Source organism: Danio rerio, chromosome 8 (assembly GCF_052040795.2).
Source record: "Danio rerio strain M-AB ecotype USA chromosome 8, GRCz13ab, whole genome shotgun sequence".
Taxonomy (NCBI): domain Eukaryota; kingdom Metazoa; phylum Chordata; class Actinopteri; order Cypriniformes; family Danionidae; genus Danio; species Danio rerio.
Genome location: NC_141028.1, coordinates 6,929,956 through 6,952,583, shown reverse-complemented (window position 1 = coordinate 6,952,583; position 22,628 = coordinate 6,929,956). Strand labels below are relative to the sequence as shown.

Genomic DNA, 22,628 nt, shown 5'->3' with positions numbered 1-22,628 from the left:
TTTCCACCACCAAAGCAATAAGCTCTAATAAAAAAATAAACAAATATATATATATATATATATATATATATATATATATATATATATATATATATATATATATATATATTTATTTATATATATATATATTTATATATTTTTATACACATATATATATATACACACACATATATATATATATATATATATATATACATATATATATATATATATATATATATATTTATATATATATATATATATATTTATATATATAAATAAATCTCCTAGACACACTGCTAAAGAATAGCTGGCGCAAGTTAGGTTGTGAGGTGAGAAAACTACAACCCAACATACATTACCAAAAAGATTAAAGGTTATATGAAGTGCTTTGAAATGTGCACTTTTTATTCACAATTTGTCGTAATCTCATCTGAAATTTGAGGAAAGGGCAGAGCATTTATTAGCTATATTACAAACACAATCAGGAGATCGATATAAACGAAAACACAAGTTACATTAACTGCATTTTTACAGAGAGAAAAATTAGAAATCAAGCGAAGGAAGGGGTAAATAAGTTCACTCATTTTCCTTCGGCTTATTACTTTTTTGTTTATTAGGGGTCACCACAGCAGAATGAACCAACAACTTATCCAGTATATGTTTTACGCAGTGGATGCTCATCCTGTCGTAGAACTGGGAAACACCCATACACTCTCACTAGTACACACACACACACACACACTAAAACCAATTTAATTCACCCATTTCACCTATAGTGCATGTGTTTGGACCGTTTCACCCAGAGGAAACCCATAACAACAAAGAGAACATGCCAACTCACACAGAAACGCCAACTGACCCAGCTGAGCCTTGAACCAGGGACCTTCTTGCTGTGAGGCGACCACTGAGCCACCGTTCTGCCTGGTAGGCAATTTACAATAGTATAGGACTGTATAAAAATAAATATAATATTTACAGCATTACAGGTAAGCTATTTAAGTCAACAGATAACAGTTCTTGCATGTTCTCCTAGTGTTGGTGTGGGTTTCCTCCGGGTGCTCGGATTTCCCCCACAGTCCAAAGATGTGCTATAGGTGAATTGGGTAAGCTAAAATTGTCCGTAGTGTATGTGTTTGAGTGTGTGTGGATGTTTCCCAGTAATGGGTTGCAGCTGGAAGGGCATCTGCTGCGCAAAACATATGCTGGATAAGTTGGTGGTTCATTCCGCTGTGGCGACCCCAGATTAAAAAAGGGACTAAGCCGAAAAGAAAATGAATGAATGAATGTCATACCAGTTCTTTATATAATACAAAAACACTGTACAATGATCAAGTCAAACCAAACCATCTGAACAAATGCATACACACACAAAAAAATGTATTAAAGTTAAAATGGTCAGACGTTTGATAAAAAAAAACTAAAGTATGTGGTGATGTCAAAAAATCACTGATAATAATAATAATAATAATAATTCCTCACATTTTTATATTGCTTTTCAAGACACTCAAAGCGCTTTACACATTGAGGGGGAATCTCCTCATCCACCACCAGTGTGCAGAATCCACCTGGCAGCCATGTTGCGCCAGACCACACATCAGCAGATTGGTGGAGAGGAGACAGAAGCTGCGTCCCAAATCGCATACTTATGCACTATTCTACGCCATTTTGTAGTAAAAATAGTGCAAGTAGTGTGTTCGCAATGAAAATTCTAAAAATAATAAGAGCACTTTAATTTCCCGCATGATGCACTCATTCAGCCGCTAAAATGAAGTGTGGAATGATGGACACTTCACGCACCCAACGACCGCAGGATTGCTCACATAGCGGAAGAGGCGGAGCTATCGGACGCACATGTTGAATAACTTTATTTTGGATGGAGAAAGCTAAATTCTCCTGCGAGAGTGATTATAGCGCCTCTCGATGTTGAATGCGGCAATACTCACGGCAGGTATTATTTGATAACTCGGTCGTTTATTTCAATGATTTGGCAACCGTCAAACGTCATCAGGGAAACGGTTTGAATTTCCGCTTAGTAAAAAAACATTAGTGTGCCATTTGGGACGACACTACATACATATACTATCCTGTTGAGTGTTTAAGTGCATAAGTACATAGTGCATGAGTGCATAGTGTATAGTGTGCCATTTGGGACGCAGCTAGAGTGATGAAGCCAGTTATGATATGGGAAGGGTTAGGTGGCCATGCTGGACAGAGGCCAGTAGGCAAATTTGGCCAGAATGCTGGGGTTAAACCCCTACTGTTTTTCGAAGAACATCCTGGGATTTTTCATGACCATCCAAAGGACGGCGCTCACTGAGCAGTATAGAGTTTCCTTCACTGTCCGCTTGTTAAGTGTGACGTCATGCGAAGCGGCTTCCGGGTCCAAGCACTCTATTCAACTGAATAGGGAGACTCATGAAATGGTTAATAAACGTTTACAAAGCGATTGAAGGCTTTCGAAAATCACGATCGCAATATATATGTCCATGCCTAATATATATGTCCATGCCTAAGTTATACATTTTTTTATAAATTGTTAAATTTTTGGTATTTGTTATGCAGCAAGCCCAGAGATTGTTGTGTACACTATGATTTTATATAAAATTAACTTTAATGTGTGATAGGAATAAAACGTGATCATAAACGAATGATTTCTCCACTCAAATGGATAGGGGCTTGGACCCGGAAACAGTATTACATACGTCACAAACACGTCACCACTTAACAAGCGGATACTGGGGCATTTGGACCCACTCAGACCGGAGGTTGAGTGCCCCCTGCTGGTCTTACTAACATGACTTCCGGCAGCAACCTAGCTTTCCCAAGTGGTCTCCCATCCAGTTATCTGCTTGTTAAGTGGTGACGTGTTGGTGACGTAAGTAATACTGTTTCCGGGTCCAAGCTGCCACTCATTTGAGTTGGGAAATCATTCATTTATAATCATTTTTTTATTCAAATCACACATTAAATATAAATTTATATAAAGTCAAAGTGTACACAACAATCTTTGGGCTTGCTGCATCACAAATACCAAAATGTTAACAATTTATAAAAAAAAATGATTAACTTTCTGGCCATTGGATATTAGCAGGGCCAGACGGAATCTGCAGACGTTTTTCTTTGCTATTTCTGCGGAGAATTTTGGTAAAAGTCTGCGGATTTCTGCGGAATTATTTTGGGAGAACAATAACTAAAACCTTAATATGTGAAATAAAAAGTAAGATCTTTTTTACTTCTATTTAATGTCTAAATTGCAAATCTAATTAGCTTCACTTTATTTGGTTACAAAAAGCAAGAGTTTCATAAAGATATTAACTAAAAGACAGAAAATATTACTGTACAAACTGCATTGTACATAAATCAGATGAACATTTTCATATTAGTCAATAATATTACTGTAATTAATTAAAAACTAAATAAATTTAGACGCAGATTTCGTGTGGGCCTAGATATTAGGCATAGACATATATATTGCAATCGTGATTTTCAAAAGTATTAAATCGCTTCGTAAACGTTTATTATTACCATTTTACGAGTCTTCCCATTAAGTTGAATAAAGCGCTTGGACCTGGAAGCCGCTTCGTGTGACTTCACACTTACGCCCCATTCACACGGGGCGTCAGCGTCAACGCTTCCCATTCACTTTGAATGGGTGACGTCAGGCGTTGCCGAACTGCATTGTGGATCCGTCGTCGCCGCTTCAGAGGTGTTGCTCGCTGCAGAAGTTGCGACCAGCTCAACTTTTCAAGCGCCGACGGAAGCGTCAGCCAATCAGATCGCTGTATGCAAACACACCAGCTAGACAGTGGCCTATTTCTGACTGAATTTCATTGGCTGACGCTTCTATGGCGATCGTTTCAGCCCCAACTTCAGAAACGCCTTCCGTCAAGCATTGACGCTGAAGCCCCGTGTGAATGGGGCGTTAACAAGCGGACAGGATCAGGCATTCAACCCAGCTGATCGATTCGGGGTCCTAAGCGGACTCGATTGCATGGAGGACTTGATTTCTCATGACACCATTTAGGTGGAAACAACAAATTGCAAACTTTGAATGTTTATATCAGGTTTATATCTTCTAAACTGAACCTTTTTTGTCAGTGTGTGTAAAGAGATGATGGCAAAATATCCATAATCCTGGACCTGGCCGTATCCTGAACAGATACCGTGGTGGTCATGGAGGAGCGGAGAGCATTAGACTGATTCCTGAAAGACCCCAATGACAGACGAGACTCTGCATTGTTCCCATAGGCCAGGCTGAACTCCCCACCGGTGACCTACTCACACCTGCAGCTTCACCATGATGGATTCTTCAGCCTTCGGCGCCTAGACTGCAGCTCTGCACAGAAAGTTTGGCCAGAGGAGAAATGTTTGTACCCAACTGAGTCTGGTTTCTCTCAAGGTTTTTTCAACAGTATGATCCTGTGAAGTTTGTTCCTCACCACTGGCTTGCTTGGTTTGGAATTTGTGGAGCTGCGCATCGATGGCTTTGCTCTTCATTGTTTGGACCTAATAACATTATTGAATATTAAACCACACTGAACTGAACTAAACTGAACTTCAACTCTGAAAACTGGACTGAAGCAGTTTCAATTTACTAGAACTTCTATGTGAAGCTGCTTTGACACAATCTACATTGTAAGAGCGCTATAGAAATAAAGATGAATTGTTTTAAACCACACTAGCATATATAACTTTACATACTGATGCTAAAGTCTAAAAACTCTGATTATAATTTCCTTTAAAAAGCTACTTCAGTTTATTTAGTCAATAAATTTATGTTGTGATTGTGGTGACGTCGTGCCTGCGCTCAGGTGGAGTCATTCAGGGCGCGCGTTCACGAGTAGTCGGGAGCGCGCTGTGTTGACGGACGCGAGTGACTGGAGAGGCAACATGTCCACCACAGCCGCCGCGCAGCTGAACAACAATGAAGAACCGGGCCTCAACGGTAAAACTCCGTCCGTGTTTCTGCAGGGAAAACTCGGGAGGGATCCTAATGTCGCTTTTACTCTGTTGTTTGTGCTGATTTTATTTTTCTCTGGAGCTTTAAGTCGCTGTTATGCAACATCTATTGTCTCACTTCGCTCAATGGCTGGAATTTCCTCCTCGCTCGCTGGGAGGGGTGAAAAGGCGGGAGCGCAAGATAGCGTCATAAAGCAAGAGCCAATGAGAATACCTGATAGCGGTCCTCGCTTTATTGTTGCTTAGCAACGTGTAATGATTGATGGGACGTAAACCAATCGATAGTTTCATATCAAGTTCGAGCGCTGTGGAGGCGGGGCTACTTTATCAAAACAAGGCAAAGAGGGCGCTTAAAAAAATGGAGGCGGGAGGCGTGTGCAATAACTAAATAAACTGTAATACAGCTGAGTCAATTGCTGTTTAATTTGACCCAGCTTTCATTAGTATTTTTTGTTTATTATCCGTTTAATTGTGTCATCTTGTTTAGTAGCTGTAGCACTATCTTTACATATCCTCATTATGTGTACTGAATACGTTAGAATTACGTTATATTTTCATAAATTAACTTTTTTATATATTAAATTATCTTTAGTCAGTTATTCAATTACTCTAATACATGCAATAATAGATTAAAAGTGAAGTAAAACAAGTAGACAGCTTTAATAAATGTTGTCATCGCACAGTACTGAAATGTGCTTTTTATTAAAAAAAATAAAATGCAATAAATCGAAATAAATAAAATGCAATTTATCATTCACATATTCAAACATACTTTCTTGCATCTGCTGTTGTTTAGAAAGAGTTTACCCAGCTGCACTTTAAAAGGCTATTTTGTTAAATATTATTGATATTAACGATATTATTGTCATTTTAAGACCATTTTACGCCACTCATTATATAATTCCAGAATGACAATATAATTGCATCACGATGCAAGTACACTCTTCCAAAGAACAAATCATATTTAATTCTTAAGAATATTTAATTTATCATAGTCATTTTAATAATGAGACACTGGAATAATAATGTGAAAAGGCATATTTTAAATAAATAAATAATAAATATTAACAAAAAGTTGCAAGGTCAAATGCAACTGAGGATTTATATTCAGTCGTCAGAAACCCACATGAAAATATACTATAGTAATTGACAGTACTAGTGTTTTACCATACTGACACTAACACCTCCAATAGAGATAGAGATGTTGACAATCAGCTGAAATATTGCTAGAATTGTTTTTTACATATGGTGGATATATACTGCATCACCAAGAATTGTTGAGGTTATGTTCATGTGTGGCGAAGCAGTGGCGCAGTAGGTAGTGCAGTCGCCTCACAGCAAGAAGGTCGCTGGTTCAAGCCTCGGCTCAGTTGGCGTTTCTGTGTGGAGTTTGCATGTTCTCCCTGCGTGGGTTTCCTCCGGGTGCTCCGGTTTCCCCCCACAGTCCAAAGACGTGGTACAGGTGAATTGGGTAGGCTAAATTGTCCGTAGTGTATGAGTGTGTGTGTGAATGTGTGTGTGGATGTTTCCCAGAGATGGGTTGCGGCTGGAAGGGCATCCGCTGCGTAAAAACTTGCTGGATAAGTTGGCGGTTTATTCCGCTGTTGCGACCCCGGATTAATAAAGGGACTAAGCCGACAAGAAAATTAATGAATGAATGAATGTTCATGTGTTGTGCCGTATATTGATTATTGTGACAGGCCTAGTTTCCTCCTCTAAACGTTCATCACAGACCCAGTTTTTATCCATCTTCTGATGTTCAAGAGTAATATCTAGATCAGTGGATCTCATCAAGTACCACCTCAGAAACAAATGTCTCTCCTAGTACCTCCATAATGACCAGTATTAAAAAACAGTGTAACTACTGACTGAAAACGTCAACTTTCAACTTAAAATCTGCTTTTAAAAGTTAAAAATGATAGGTTACTGTTCTTAAAAAGAAAAGAAAAAAAAACTCTTGTACTCCTGTAAAGTAGTAACAACATAGTAGCCTATTTATCAACACCTGGAAACATAGGCTATACGTCATCATATTCATATATAAATCGTTTTTTAAATTAATTTTTAAATATATGTAGCATGTACATATGACATATTTGATTCCCGTGCGTACCACTAGAAGTTAGCCCACGTACCACAGTTTGAGAACCACTGATCTAGATATTAGGCATATGCAAATCGATGGATTTACTCTTCAGCGTTTAAACCTTCAGCAATGAAATTTAAATCACACTGAACTAAACTGAACTTCAGCTGAAAACTGGACTGACACACAGTTTAAGGCCCCGTTTACACCAGTGCGTTTTAGTTTTAAAACGGCGTTTTAGATCAAAAACGATCTGCGTCCACACTAGCGTTTCCCCCAGCGCTTCTGAACATATCTCCGTCCACACTACGCCACCAAAAACGTATATCACGTGACCATTCGCGCACTCTGGGCATGCACGTTCTAGTATAAACAGAAAGCATGCGTCTCGCTCGGCATTTGGTTATTGTTAGTCAACAAACGCCGGTTGAACATTAAACGCGATGGCAAAGAAAGCAAGAGAGGTATTTTTGTGGACAGACGATGAGGTCGAGTTGTTACTAAACGTAACAAATGAATAACTGCACAATGGCGCCTAAAACAGACAATAGTGCAAACCACACTCCCATTTCTGTGTCCATGTTGTTGTTTACAGTACTGTATTCCGGTAGCGTTAAGCCATGTGTTATAGTCATGTGATAGGGGCTTGACGAATAAGGGAAGGATACGCAATGACACAAAAGCCCCAATCAGGTATCGAATCTCAGCAGCCCCGCCTCCCTTTTCAGATGTCTCCGTTTTTCCTCATCCACACTGAGACGGAGCAGCAGTGTTTCAGAATGAAAACGGCCTCTCCAGCATTTTCAAAACGCTCCATTTTCGGCGCTCGAGAACTCCGGCGTAGTGTGGACGGATGGTGTAACCATAGCAAAACTTATGCATTTTAAAACGAAAACGCATTAGTGTAAACGGGGCCTTAAATCACTACAACTTCTACTTTAAGCGGCTTTGACATTATTTACATTGTAATAGCGCTATAGAAATAAACGTAAGTTGTAGTGAATTGAATATGCCAATATTCAATAATACAATATTTCATCATAATAAGCATGCACAATATTGACATCATGGGCACTTCACAATACTGTGAATAATCATTTATGGTTTAAACCTTTATAGAGTCTTCAATGTTCGTTCATCACAGCAGCAAATGCTTGAAGATTTATTCAAATATGAATATTTTTACGTGTTATTCTAGCCTACGACATTGAAAAATCTGTGACTATTTAAATGCCTTTTGTTTGTTAACTCTGTACAGTAAGGCTCCATTTGTTCAGCTAATTTAACTAATGTCAATAACGTTTACATGGACATAAGTAATCAAATTATTTGCCCTAATCTGAATAAGACTATAATATGACTAATTCATGCTGGATTCACCTGATTTGTTGACAAATACCTTGGGGATCCATTGACTGTTTTCACACGGCCTCCATTTAAAAAGCGAAATTGAGGTTACGGTGGGAAGAAACCCAGAAGTATCGCCTGAGTCACACAGTAATGTTGTGTAGCTGGCTGTATATTTTATCAGCGAAGAGAAAGTGGCACAAACTTATAATTTCACAGTCTTTCAAGTGACCCGAAGGTCCATTCTGAATGGAAAGTGAAAATAAAAAGGAATTTCAGATCACATTTTCAGCTAAGTTAAGTGAAATGGCACTCGTTAGCTAACGTTTTCTTTCCCAAACACACTGTTTAGATGCCATTTATCAAACTCAAGTTAATGAACTGACTCTTTCACTATATTAATTAGATTTGTCACCATACTGAATTTCGGTACTGGAATTTATAAAAACGACCAATCACCCTCATTTTTTGTTAAGCACTGTGAATACTGTAGCAAATCAGCTGTTTAAGAAAGTGCTTAGTGGCTCTTCAGTGTTAGCGGGAAATGGACGCAGGTTTCTTCGCAGCCTCTCTTTCGTGTTTTAACCACTTAAACTCACAAGTAAACATAATTTACTGCGTTTGGGCCACATCAGACATATAAAAGTATTACTTATGCACATCACCTCAAAAACAGAGGAGAATGGCCCTGAAGCGCACAGCATAAGGTAAGAGATGACAGCTGTCTGTGCTATCTAGGGCTGCTTATTTCTGCGCCATGGAAACACCACAATTCATTCAACAAATGTTTGGCATATGAATATAATTCAGTAAAAAGAATGCTAGAACTGTATGAGCACCGGCAAGAGCTTTCATTTGAGCTATAACTTGTACATGTGTCATATGAAAAACATGAAAATAAACCAATGTAAAATACCTAGCTCGGGTATCCAAAATACTATATATTTAAGTGTAAATAAGTTTTATACAGTAGAATAAAAACCAAAGTGATGCATATGTGCATAAAACATAGATTTTACACTTTCAAACAACACCACTTACGGGGGTCTGGTGCAACGCTAGCCCTTTAAATCTGAAAGCGAAATTCGATGACGTCAAGGTACCGGGTGACCGTGTGAAATAAGCGTATCCCTTGGCAGTTTGTAGATCATTCACTGAGCATTTTCCTCTTCACAAAGAAACTTTTCAAAGATGTTTGTTTCTTGCTCATTTTGCTAGCTTGTTGGTTAAATTTGGGTGCTCAAGTGCTCAAGATGTAACCAAGTGAATCATAATTTTTCAAAATAAAAGATCGTTCGGACTTGGATAAAAAATAAAATTAAATGATTAAGGATTTTTTCTGCAGCCCGGGATCAATTGATCGTGGCCCGGGTGTTGGGCTCCACTGCTGTAGACATTTAAAAACAAATATTGCTTAAGAGGGCTAATAATTTTGACCTTAAAATGGTATTTAAAAAATTATAAACTGCATTTATTCAAGTCGAAATGAAACAAATAAGACTTTCTCCAGAAGAAAAAACGTTAGGAAATACTGTGAAAAAGTCCTTGCTCTGTTAAACATCATTCGGGAAACATTTAAAAAAGGAAATAAACTGGAGAGCAAATATTTCTGACTTTAACTGTATAGTGAGATGCAAGATGATTGTGTTTTTTTGACCTTGGTGCCTACTTATATGACATGAAAATGAGTCATTGTTTACTAGTTAGCGTGTAGTGATGATGAGTAGTATGCTTATGGGTGTCTGTGGCACGCAGACAGATCTGGGTTACAGACTCAGCAGGGGGATGGGAGCGGGAAAACGGCGAGAGGATTTGGGTTTGATGTGCCAGAGATTACATAATCGCTCGCTCCCTCCCTCCCTCCGTCCCGCTTCTGTCCTGCGGTGGATTCCTTTAAAGCTGCTCTGTGTTTAGTTGTGTAACAAGAGCTGGTGCGCTATTTGTGCGTTCATTTGAATAATTTACCACACTGATGTTGTCATACACCACTTGTAATTTTTTCAGATGCAGAAACAAACATGGAGTCATACCTTCAGTGTATGTCTGAGGTTTGGGTTGTGTGATGCAGACGGAGGGAGAACAAATGCTCACAGATGAAGGGCTGCTGGAATGTACAAATACAAGAGCTCAGTGTTGTGGGCCGGAGAACCATTTTGGCAAAACAAGATGATGTGACATCCTCGTTTAAACAGGATTCTGTTTCATTAGTGCTGCATAATAAGGAAGGCAGAAATTAAATATAGTTATTTAATAATATTATAATACTGAAAATACATCATGTATTATTATCTATGGTCATGAGCTTTGGGACATGACTGAAAGGACAAGATCTCGGATACAAGCAGCCGAAATTAGTTTCCTTCGAAGGGTGGCAGGGCGCACCCTTATGGATAGGGTGAGGAGCTCTGACACCCGGGAGGAGTTCACAGTAGAGCCGCTGCTTCTCCCCGTTGAGAGAAGTCAGCTGAGGTGGCTCGGGCATCTGTTTCGGATGCCTCCTGGATGACTACCTAGGAAGGGGTTCCAGGATTGTCCCACTGGGAGGCGGCCTCGGGGAAGACCCAGGAAATGCTGGAGGGACTATGTCTCTCGGCTGGCCTGGGAACGCCTCGGGATCCCCCGGAGGAGCTGGAGGAAGTGTCTGGGGAGAGGGAAGTCTGGGGTTCTCTCCTAAGACTGCTGCCCCCGCGACCCGGCCCCGGAAATGTAGTTGAAAATGAATATTTATTGTATTTTAAAGTGGCGACGCAGTGGCTCAGTAGTTAGCACTGTCGCCTTACAGCAAGAAGGTTCCTGGTTCGAGTCCTGGCTGGGCAAGTTGGCATTTCTGTCTGGAGTTTGCATGTTCTTCCCGTGTTGGCGTGGGTTTGCTCTAAGTGTTGCAGTTACCCCCTCAGTTCAAACACATGCGCCATGAATTGGATTAACTAAATTGGCCTGTGTGTGTGTGTGTTTGTGTGTGTGTGTGTTTGTGTTTGTGTTTTTGTGTGTGTTTGTGTGTTTGTTTCCCAAAACTGGTTTGCAGCTGGTAGGGCATCCGCTGTGTAAAAAATATGCCGGAATAGTTGGCGGTCCATTCCTCTGTGGCGACCCCTAATAAATAAGAGACTACATCGAAGGAAAATAAATCAATGAATGTATTTTAAAAAGCCCTTGGTAATATCGCAAATGTTAATTATTAAAGTATATTATATATATCTACTTAACGCTCTGTTCAAAGCATTTGTTGAGATTAGTGAATGGACTTTTAACCAGAACTCCCTAGCAACCGCATAACAATTCCCTAGCAACTTTCCATCATGTTATTATACTGGATCTTTCTGTGTTGCCTAGCAACAGTGAGGGTCAGACAGAACACATGCGTGTCTTATGTTTGCCCCGGGACAACAGAGCATGTTAGCCTCTGATTCTTCTAGGAATGAAATGTATGTTGTTTCGTCTCTTCTTTGCTTAAAATGTGCACACACTCTCCTACTCTGTCTTGATCTCAATTCCACAATCCTCTGCCTAGAGGATGAATTGAAATGCCTGCTCAGCTTCACTCCAATAGACACATCTGGGTCAGGCAGAGGTTAGCATTGAAAGAATGAAAGAAGAAAGAAAAGATGTGTATTAGCTTATTAAGTCTGTGCATTAGCTCTTAGGGTTAGGGCAGGGGTGGCCAACCCTGTTTCTGGAGAGCCACCTTCCTACTGATTTCAGTTGCTACCCATGTCAAACACACCTGAACCAATTAATTAGGACCTGAACACCACGTGATAATTACAGGCAGGTGTGTTTGATATGGGTAGCGGCTCTCTAGGAACAGGGTTGGCCACCCCTGGGTTAGGGTTATTTGGGGCCCAGATGCATTAATCTGTTAAGCAGCAGCTGATGCTAATGACTGTTTTTGTTGATCAGGGTCCTGGGTGGAGCTGGAGATGAATGGAAACACTCAGCATCAGAGCCCCAGCCTGCCCTCACTGCTGGGGAACGGGAACCAAGGCGAGCCCCAGACTTCACAGGCCCTGGAGGCCGTGCAGGAGGAAGAGGAGGTCCTGACAGGAGGACTAGAGCATGTGCCTTCCTCCTCCTCCATCCATAATGGAGACATGGAGAAAATCCTGCTGGACGCTCAACACGAGTCCAGTCCCAGCAGCTCGTCCTGCAACAGGTACGATACCAGGACACTTTAGATGCATTTACACTGCATGGTTCAGTAGACGCTTTTTATTTTTCTCCCAACACTTCGTTTACACACTCGGCACTATGAAATCATTGCAGTGCAGTTTGCATGCGAGTCTGGAACAGAGATCTTTTTGTTTGATCGGTGCACCTCTCTTCTGTGTGTTTTCAGTCCTCCACGGCCACACAGTCCTGACCAGGACGAGGGTCAGATCATGTTTGATGTGGAGATGCCCAGCGAGAGAGACTGTCAGGTCAGACTGAATCCACAGTAATCTGCAATCACTACTGAATCATCTAAAACTCTGATCATGAGGCTGAATTTCTCATCTATTTCAGTCAGAGGATGACAGTATGGAGAAGGACAAAGAAGACGATATCCTCATGAATAAAGGAGAGAGCTGGGTTGCAGACTGGTCCAGTCGACCAGAGAATGTTCCCCCGAAGTAAGAAAACCTTGTATATCACAGACACCCTTGTTCCTTTTCACCTTAAGCTGGATTTATATGCTTATTTCACACGGCCGCCATTTTAAAGAACCAAAGCGAGGCTGCGGTGGGAAGAAACCCGGAAGTATAAGACTGCAGTGTTTTATCGCTCACCGGGTTACATAAGCTGAAGCAGGAAAGCGTCCTCACGGTGTTTAACTGGTGCCATGAACTGAAGCCCAGGAGGACACTTAAGCGTATCGCTGAGATTGTGATGTTGTTTGATGCTAAGTTGCTTTTAATTGTTTAAAATAAACTTACTAAATAATATTAAAGTGATGTTTACACCATTTCTGCATTTTGAAATCTCGGCAACAGCTGGAGGTTTGTAGTACACAGCATGTTACTGCAATGTTTACAGTGCTGGTCCTATACTTCTGGGTTTCTTCCCACCGCAGCCTCGCTTTGGTTCTTTAAAATGGCGGCCGTGTGAAATAAGCGTATAGTGTTGTCCCGGTACTGAAGTTTTAAACCTGGCTATTTCCCGCTAACATGAAAGCGCTGCTGAGCGCAGATGACTCGACTGATCGTCACGGCTGCTTAGCGTTTCAGTCTCCGTGTATCTGTGTTTGGTTTGCACTCAGTTTACTGCTTCTCACCCCGTGCGAACACAGATACACGGACAGGAGCGCGAAGCAGCCGTCAAGATCAGTCGTCATCAAGCCGATCGCTTGTCTGTGTACTCGGTAAACAGTGGTGGGTGAACTGATGACCTTCTCGGCCAATCACAATCATTTCTGTTGAACACGTGAACACAATGGCAAATCAGCGCTGTTTAAAGAAAGCCATCAACAGTGCCTTAAATATTAGCGGGAAATTAATGTTTTGTCTTTTAATTCAGTATCCTGACAAGTCTAATATAGTGAAAGAATCAGTTTATTAACTCGAGTTTGAAAAATGGCATCTAAAACGTGTGTTTGGGAAAGAAAACGTTAGCTAACTAGTGCCATTTCCCTTAACTTAGCTGAAAATGAGCTCTGATATCTCTTTTTATTTTCACCATTCATTCAGAACGGACTTTCGGGTCACTCGGAAGGCGGTGAAATTATAAATTTGTGTCACTTTCTCTTCGCTGATAAGATATACAGCCAGGTACACAACGTTACTATGTAACTCCCAATGATAATTCCGGGTTTCTTCCCACCGCAGCCGCCATTTCGCTTTTAGAAATGGCGGCCGCGTGAAATCAGTCTTTCGCCTGGCGCCGCATCGCGCAACTCCGCTGACTGCACGCACCTTGCGAAATGCACAAGGCTTTTATACTTGCCGCGTTCGCCATTGTAATATTCTTTTAAATGACAGGGAGCGATCAAACAAAACCGACCGAAGAAATAATAAATTTGACACCCCTACTGGCTCTCACCCTCTACTTAAGCTAAATAGGCAATAATGGTCTAACATTCTTGACCATTATCACCAATAAAGCCTAGAAAAACAGGGCATCCATATAATGTAAACCGATAGGTTCAAATATCCCTTTCTGGTTATCAAAGACATCATTTGTTTCTTTATTTTAGTTTTGTACCTCTTAAATTCAAAATTGTAACATATACAGTTGAAGTCAGAATTATTAGCGCCCCTGTTTATTTTTCCCCCCAATTTCTCTTCTGTTCTGGGAAGATTGTTTTAGCACATTTCTAGGCATAATAGTTTTAAAAACTTATTTCTAATAACTGATTTATTTTATCTTTGTCATGATGACAGTAAATAATATTTGACTAGATATTTTTCAAGACACTTCTATACAGCTTAAAGTGACATTAAAAGGCTTAATTAGGTTAATTAGGTGAACTACGCAGGTTAGGGTAATTAGGCCAGTTATTGTCACGATATGGGGGTGGTGAAGAGGAGGCGAGGACCCAAATGCAGGGAATGAAGAGTTTAATGAAAAATAAAACAAAAACAAAACTCAAATCTCCCCATGTGGGGAAAAAACAACATTATATTACACACACAACTAGACAAGATCTGGAACTTTTCAAGACAATACTTTAAACCGCTGTTGTAGAAAAGAAATCAGCAACAGGGAAGGGAACAATCAATAACGGACCAGCCCAGAACAGAGCACACTAGGAGAATAAATAGGAAAGACAAACCAATAAACAGACAGGCGGACAGGTGAAAATAATAATTACAAACAAGGTAACAAGGTGGGTGGGACAAGACAATAGACGGGAGAGCGCATGACACAGAAAGACAATACAAGCCATGCGCTCACATAACACAACACTGAAGCACACGACAAAAGCACGTGACCAAAATGTAAACACCGAGCCACGTGCTTTGACAAAAGACGCAAGACACGAGCACACGATGAATGACTCACCGTGCACTCACACACGCAGCGTGCATGCTTCATCCCAGCGCCGACCAAAACCGAAACCAACAAGACTGAGACGCTGGGAATGAAACACCACGCTGCTGACAAACGAAAACACAAACACGAGTACAAGAGCGCACGCGTCTGAGGGACGCAGAGCGCGCGCGCGGCCGCGTCAAGCAGAAGCGCGCACACTCTGCGTACACCCATGACGGCGCGCACGCACACAGAGACAGAAACAGGACCGGACATGGGTAGTGTCAGAGCTCTGCCACCAAAACAAGAATTTACAAAGACCAGAGTGGCAGAACCCTGACACTAGCCCCCCCCAAAAGGGACGCCACCTGGCGTCCCTAAAGGGAACATCCAACAAGGTACAGGACAGACAAGAAACCCTAGAAGACAACAAAACAGGCAACATCAACAGACACAAGACAGGGGGGTGAACAGGCAAGACAACATGAAGGGAGGGAGGGAGGGAAGCCAAGCCAGACCCAACAAGACAAACAAGGGAGGGATGGGAGGGCAAGACCAGGGAGGATCAGGAGGGACAGTCCAGGGTGGATTCAGTGGGTCGGGGGCCCCGGCAGGGAGCCAGGGTGGAGCCGGAGGGTCCGTCCAGGGTTCAGGGAGGGAACACCAGGGAGGAGCAGGAGGGACGACCCAGGGAGAGTCTATCAGGGGAGACAAGGCAGGAGGTCGGTGGGGAGCCGGCTGGGCTGGAGGCCTGTGGGGAGCCGGCAGGGCTGAAGACCAGAGGGGAGCCGGCAGGGCTGGAGACCAGAGGGGAGCCGGCAGGGCTGGAGACCAGAGGGGAGCCGGCAGGGCTGGAGACCAGAGGGGAGCCGGCAGGGCTGGAGACCAGAGGGGAGCCGGCAGGGCTGGGCGCCGGGCTGGGACCGGCAGGGCGAGACGTCTGGGTGGCGCCGGCAGGGCAGTGAGCCGAGCTGGGGCCGGCTGGGCGAGACGTCTGGGTGGCGCCGGCAGGGCGAGACGTCTGGGTGGCGCCGGCAGGGCGAGACGTCTGGGTGGCGCCGGCAGGGCGAGACGTCTGGGTGGCGCCGGCAGGGCGAGACGTCTGGGTGGCGCCGGCAGGGCGAGACGTCTGGGTGGCGCCGGCAGGGCGAGACGTCTGGGTGGCGCCGGCAGGGCGAGACGTCTGGGTGGCGCCGGCAGGGCGAGACGTCTGGGTGGCGCCGGCAGGGCGAGACGTCTGGGTGGCGCCGGCAGGGCAAGGAGCTGGGCTTGGGCCGGCTGGGCAAGACATCTCGGTGGCGCCGGCAGGGCAAGGAGCCGGGCTGATGCCGGCAGAGCAAGGAGCCGGGCTGGGGCCGGCAGGGCAAGATGTCTGGGTGGCGCCGGCAGGGCAAGGAGCCGAGCTGGTGCCGGCAGGGCTAGACGTCTGGTTGATGCCGGCAGGGCAAGGAGCCGGGCTGGGGCCGGCAGGACGAGACGTCTGGGTGGTGCCGGCAGGGCTAGACGTCTGGGTGGCGCCGGCAGGGCGAGACGTCTGGGTGGCGCCGGCAGGGCGAGACGTCTGGGTGGCGCCGGCAGGGCAAGGAGCCGGACTGGGACCGGCACTGAGCTGCGCTCAGGGGCAGGAGCCGACACTGGAGGGTGCTCAGGGGCTGGAGCCGACACTGGAGGGCGCTCAGGGGCTGGAGCCGACACTGGAGGGCGCTCAGGGGCTGGAGCCGACACTGAAGGGCGCTCTGGGGCTGGAGCCGACACTGGAGGGCGCTCTGGGGCTGGAGCCGACACTGGAGGGCGCTCTGGGGCTGGAGCCGACACTGGAGGGCGCTCTGGGGCTGGAGCCGACACTGGAGGGCGCTCTGGGGCTGGAGCCGACACTGCAGCAGAGGTCTTCCTCTTTAACCTCCGCTTCTGAGTGCGGGTCAGCCCTTGAGGGCTGGACATGGGCTGGGAGGCGGCACTGGTGGTGGTGGTGCGAGGGATCCTCTCCTCCTGAAGGATCCCTTTCTCCTGCTGCTGAACCATGTGCTCTATAAATTGCTGGTATGACCAGCCCACCATTCTCTGGATTTGCAGAGGAAGAAGGGGCTTGTCCAGAGCAAAATTTAGGTGGGTCATAAGCAGCCAGTCATTAAAATTCAGCCCCTCAGCTGCCTTACGGAATTTCTCCGCAAACTCCTCCAAATTCAAGCCACATTGCTTCAGCGACTGCAAATGCAGCAACTTAGAAATGCGGCTAGCGAAGGAGCCATCTTCATTCCGCTGGGTCCTCATTGTGGCTGGTCCGTTCTGTCACGATATGGGGGTGGTGAAGAGGAGGCGAGGACCCAAATGCAGGGAATGAAGAGTTTAATGAAAAATAAAACAAAAACAAAACTCAAATCTCCCCATGTGGGGAAAAAACAACATTATATTACACACACAACTAGACAAGATCTGGAACTTTTCAAGACAATACTTTAAACCGCTGTTGTAGAAAAGAAATCAGCAACAGGGAAGGGAACAATCAATAACGGACCAGCCCAGAACAGAGCACACTAGGAGAATAAATAGGAAAGACAAACCAATAAACAGACAGGCGGACAGGTGAAAATAATAATTACAAACAAGGTAACAAGGTGGGTGGGACAAGACAATAGACGGGAGAGCGCATGACACAGAAAGACAATACAAGCCATGCGCTCACATAACACAACACTGAAGCACACGACAAAAGCACGTGACCAAAATGTAAACACCGAGCCACGTGCTTTGACAAAAGACGCAAGACACGAGCACACGATGAATGACTCACCGTGCACTCACACACGCAGCGTGCATGCTTCATCCCAGCGCCGACCAAAACCGAAACCAACAAGACTGAGACGCTGGGAATGAAACACCACGCTGCTGACAAACGAAAACACAAACACGAGTACAAGAGCGCACGCGTCTGAGGGACGCAGAGCGCGCGCGCGGCCGCGTCAAGCAGAAGCGCGCACACTCTGCGTACACCCATGACGGCGCGCACGCACACAGAGACAGAAACAGGACCGGACATGGGTAGTGTCAGAGCTCTGCCACCAAAACAAGAATTTACAAAGACCAGAGTGGCAGAACCCTGACAGTTATTGTATAATGATGGTTTGTTCTGTAGATTATCAAAAAAAATAGCTTAAAGGGGCTAATAATTTTGTTCCAAAAATTATTTTAAAACAATTATTAACTGTTTTTATTCTAGCCGAAATAAAACAAATAAGACTTTCTCCAGAAGAAAAAATATTATCAAACATACTGTGAAAATTTCATTGCTCTGTTCAAAATCATTTGGGAAATATTTAAAAAAGAAAATCAAAATCAAAAGGGGGCTAATAATTCTGACTTCAACTGTACATCGGTGTAAAATCTATGACTGGTGGGAAAATATATTTCTGCAATTGTGTACATGGGTCTCCACTTTTGCCCCTTTTGGTTTTAACAAGCGTATCTTTCAGGTTTTTCCAATCCTTTTAAGAAAACGTTCCTCCTTTCCCAAGGCTGTTGCAATTTTTAGCCAAGAATTATTGGTCATTAGGTTATCTCTGATCACAGATCATACAGATGTGTACAGTCGTACTGTTTCAGACAAAATCTTCTCAGAGTGTTTCGTATTCAACTTAAATCAAACGCAGTGTTGTGCACACTGTTTGCTCGGGTCTCAAAAAAACATGCTCTCCGCCAGCTCGTATGATTGGCCGCAGCCATTTGAATCTTTTTGGCTCGAGACTTCCGCTCTCATTCACTTCCAATCATTTTTAGTTGTTAACTGAATGAAATAATTATTGCATTTATAGAGAACAATATTTAATAAACTATCTATATTGAATTCATTCATTCATTTTCTTTTCGGCTTAGTCCCTTGGTTAATCCGGGGTCGCCACAGCGGAATGAACCGCCAACTTATCCAGCATATGTTTTACCCAGCGGATGCCCTTCCAGCTGCAACCCATCACTGGGATACATCCATACACACTCACTCACACACATACACTACGGACAATTTAGCCTTCCCAATTCACCAATAGCCCATGTGTTTGGACTGTGGGGGGAAACCGGAGCACCCGGAGGAAACACAGGGAGAACATGCAAACTCCACAAAGAAATGCCAACTGACCCTGCTGGAACTCGAACCAGGGATTTTCTTGCTGTGAGGTGATCGTGCTCCCACTGCACCATCGTAACGCTCATAATGAATTTATTAAGAAATTAATACATTTTTGTTTTACATTTTTCATTATTGAGAGTTGATAAAATAAATAATATTAAATTTAATTAATTTAATTATTTATTAATAATAAAAAATTTTTTAAAAAATTATATGTTATTGTAATAAATTACATAGATAGTTAAATAAATAATCTAGTAAAAGTATTATAATTATGTATCATTTAATTTAAATATTTGTCAATTCAACAAATTTTTTTGGTACTGAACCACCAAACTATTCCAGCATGTTTTACGCAGTGGATGCCCTTCTAGTCGCAATCCAGGACTGGGAAACACCCATACACACTCACACACTTACACTACGGCCAATTTAGTTAATCAATTCCCCTATAGCGCATGCGTTTGGGCTGTGGGGGAAACCGGATCACACGAAAGAAACACTCGCCAACACAGGGAGAACATGCAAACTCCACACTGAAATTCTTGCTGTAAGGCGACAGTGCTAACCACTGAGCCACCACATCTTTCTTTATTTATTTTCCATTATTTTTTAATTATATAAAGGTAATTCATTTTGTAACAAACATATATCTTCACTAACAAACTCACAACTGAAGCTCTACAGTTTGCATGCTGTTTGATGTAAAGTTCAGTGTGATGACCGTGTAATGATCCTCTTTCACAGGGAGTTTCACTTCCGCCACCCGAAGCGTTCTGGATCCGTGTCTTTGAGCATGAGGAAGAGCGGCGCCATGAAGAAAGGAGGAGTGTTTTCTGCTGAGTTCCTCAAAGTGTTCATGCCCTCACTGCTGCTCACACACATCCTGGCTCTGGGAATCGGGTGAGGCTCAACACACAGACACACACACACACACACACACACGTTTGTTTTTGTGAAAAGTGGGGACATTACATAGGTTTCCATTCATTTTATACAGTCCAACCCGTATATTATATTGCCCTCACCCCACCCCACCCCTAAACCCAACCATCACAGGAGACTGTGTGCAGCTTTACTCTCTGATTAAACTCATCCTGTGTGATTTATAAGCATTTTGAGAAATGAGGACGTCACCAATGTCCTCATATTTCACCTCCTTTTTGTAATACCTGTGTCATACCCATGTCATTATACAGATTTGTGTCCTGATATGTCACAAAAACACGAACACACACACACAGCTGTAGACAAAATGATCAGCCCTCCTGTCAATATTGCAATTATTTTCCAAGTGCTGTTTGACAGAGGGAAAATGTCTTAACATTATTTTAAAGAACTAATAGCTAATTTCTGTTGTGTCTGCCATGATGGCATTAGACGATGTTTTGCAAGATACTAGTATTCAGCCTAACGTGCAATTTAATGGCTTAACTAGGTTAACTAGGCAAGTTATGTTAATTAGGCAAATTGTTGGACAACAGCAGTGGCTTTGTTCTGTAGACAATCAAAAAAAATCTAATTAAAGGAGCTAATAATGTTGACCTTAAATGTTTTACATTGTCTTTTTAAATAATTTTGTGAATTTTAGCCAAACTAAAACACACAAGACGTTCTCCAGAATAAAGATATAATAGGAAATACTGTAAAAAATGTTAAACCTAGCTTTTATTTTCGATATTTGTAAAACAAATTAAATTTCAAAAGAGTGTTTTGACCTACAGTTGAAGTCAGAATTATTAGCCCCACTGAATTATTAGCCCCACTGAATTATTAGCCCCGCTGAATTATTAGCGCCCCTGTTTATTTTTTCACCAATTTCTGTTTAATGGAGGGAAGATTGTTTCAGCACATTTCTAAGCATAATAGTTTTAAAAACTTATTTCTAATAATAGATTTATTTTATCTTTGTCATAATGACAGTAAATATTATTTGACTAGATATTTTTCAAGACACTTCTATACAGCTTAAAGTGACATTTAAAGGCTTAACTAGGTTAATTAGGTGAACTAGGCAGGTTAGGGTAATTAGGCAAGTTATTGTATAATGATGGTTTGTTCTGTAGATTATCGGAAAAAAAATGTATAATAATTTTGTCCCAAAAATGTTTTTTAAAAATTAATAACTGCTTTTATTCTAGCCAAAGTAAAACAAATAAGACTTTCACCAGAAGAAAAAATATTATCAAACATACTGTGAAAATTTAATTGCTCTGTTAAAAATAATTTGGGAAATATTTAAAAAAATAAAATAAAATCAAAAGGAGGTGAATAATTCTGACTTCAACTGTATATCGTTTATTTATTTTTACATGATAATTTTATATTTCCCCGAAGTCTACTTAGTCTTTATCATCGTGATAATGTCAATCAAGGTAACACCAGAGATTCCAGACAAAGTACAATTTAAATTGCAATAATAGTAAATAATAATAATAATAAATTAAAATACAATTGTCTTTCAAATTAGTACATTGAATTATTCCCTCAAATATCACAAGCCATATAGTTTATAAATTCAACACTGAGTTTCTTTCTTCGGTTGCGTGCGTGTATAGATACACATCCACACACACATGTTTGTTTTGTGAAAAGTGGGGACATTACATAGGTTTCCATTCATTTTATACAGTCCAAACCGTATATTGTATATTAATCAAACCAGTCAGAATTTGGTGGTTGGTGGTTGTCTTCCCCACTTATAAATGCAAATACAGAAATAAAACAGACCATATATGTTGTTTTTTAGGGTCTACATTGGCAAGAGGTTGTCTACACCCCCCAGCAGCACGTTTTAAACCCGGATCAGATGCCAGTGCCTGAACGCCCGTCATTACCGCGGTGGCCAATCCTGTGACCATTCCCTCCTCTATCTCTCTCTCTGTCTTTATCTAAAATCCCGTTTCCCATCCCATCCCTCTGTCCGCCTACAGCTGTGTCGCACTTTCTTGCCTTTTTACACGTTTTTATTTGAACTTGTCCTGTAATTATTCTTACCACACAAACTTAAATCTTTAGAGAACACTTCACCGCCACAGGCTTTATTTTCGCATGACACTCTTCATATGCAACTTAGAGTCTTTGCGCGATTCTGGAAATATTTCACATGTTGTAGTGCCATCTTTGCAAGTATGTTGAATCTCGATAGGACATTTAGCTGTCGTTTCATCCTAGAGAAGTAAATCT

At 42.3% G+C, this 22,628-nt stretch overlaps 1 protein-coding gene across 2 annotated transcripts; it reads left to right on the top strand.

The window, feature by feature from the left end:
- Nucleotides 1-4,844: 4,844 nt before the first annotated feature.
- Nucleotides 4,845-22,401, top strand: bnip3la (BCL2 interacting protein 3 like a). 2 transcript variants are annotated; one of them, NM_001012242.1, is given in 6 exon segments: nucleotides 4,865-4,927; nucleotides 12,275-12,527; nucleotides 12,711-12,792; nucleotides 12,878-12,984; nucleotides 20,190-20,345; nucleotides 22,192-22,401. In NM_001012242.1, coding segments are annotated over 6 exon segments (702 nt in total). In that variant the 5' UTR covers nucleotides 4,865-4,872; the 3' UTR covers nucleotides 22,241-22,401.
- Nucleotides 22,402-22,628: the final 227 nt, after the last annotated feature.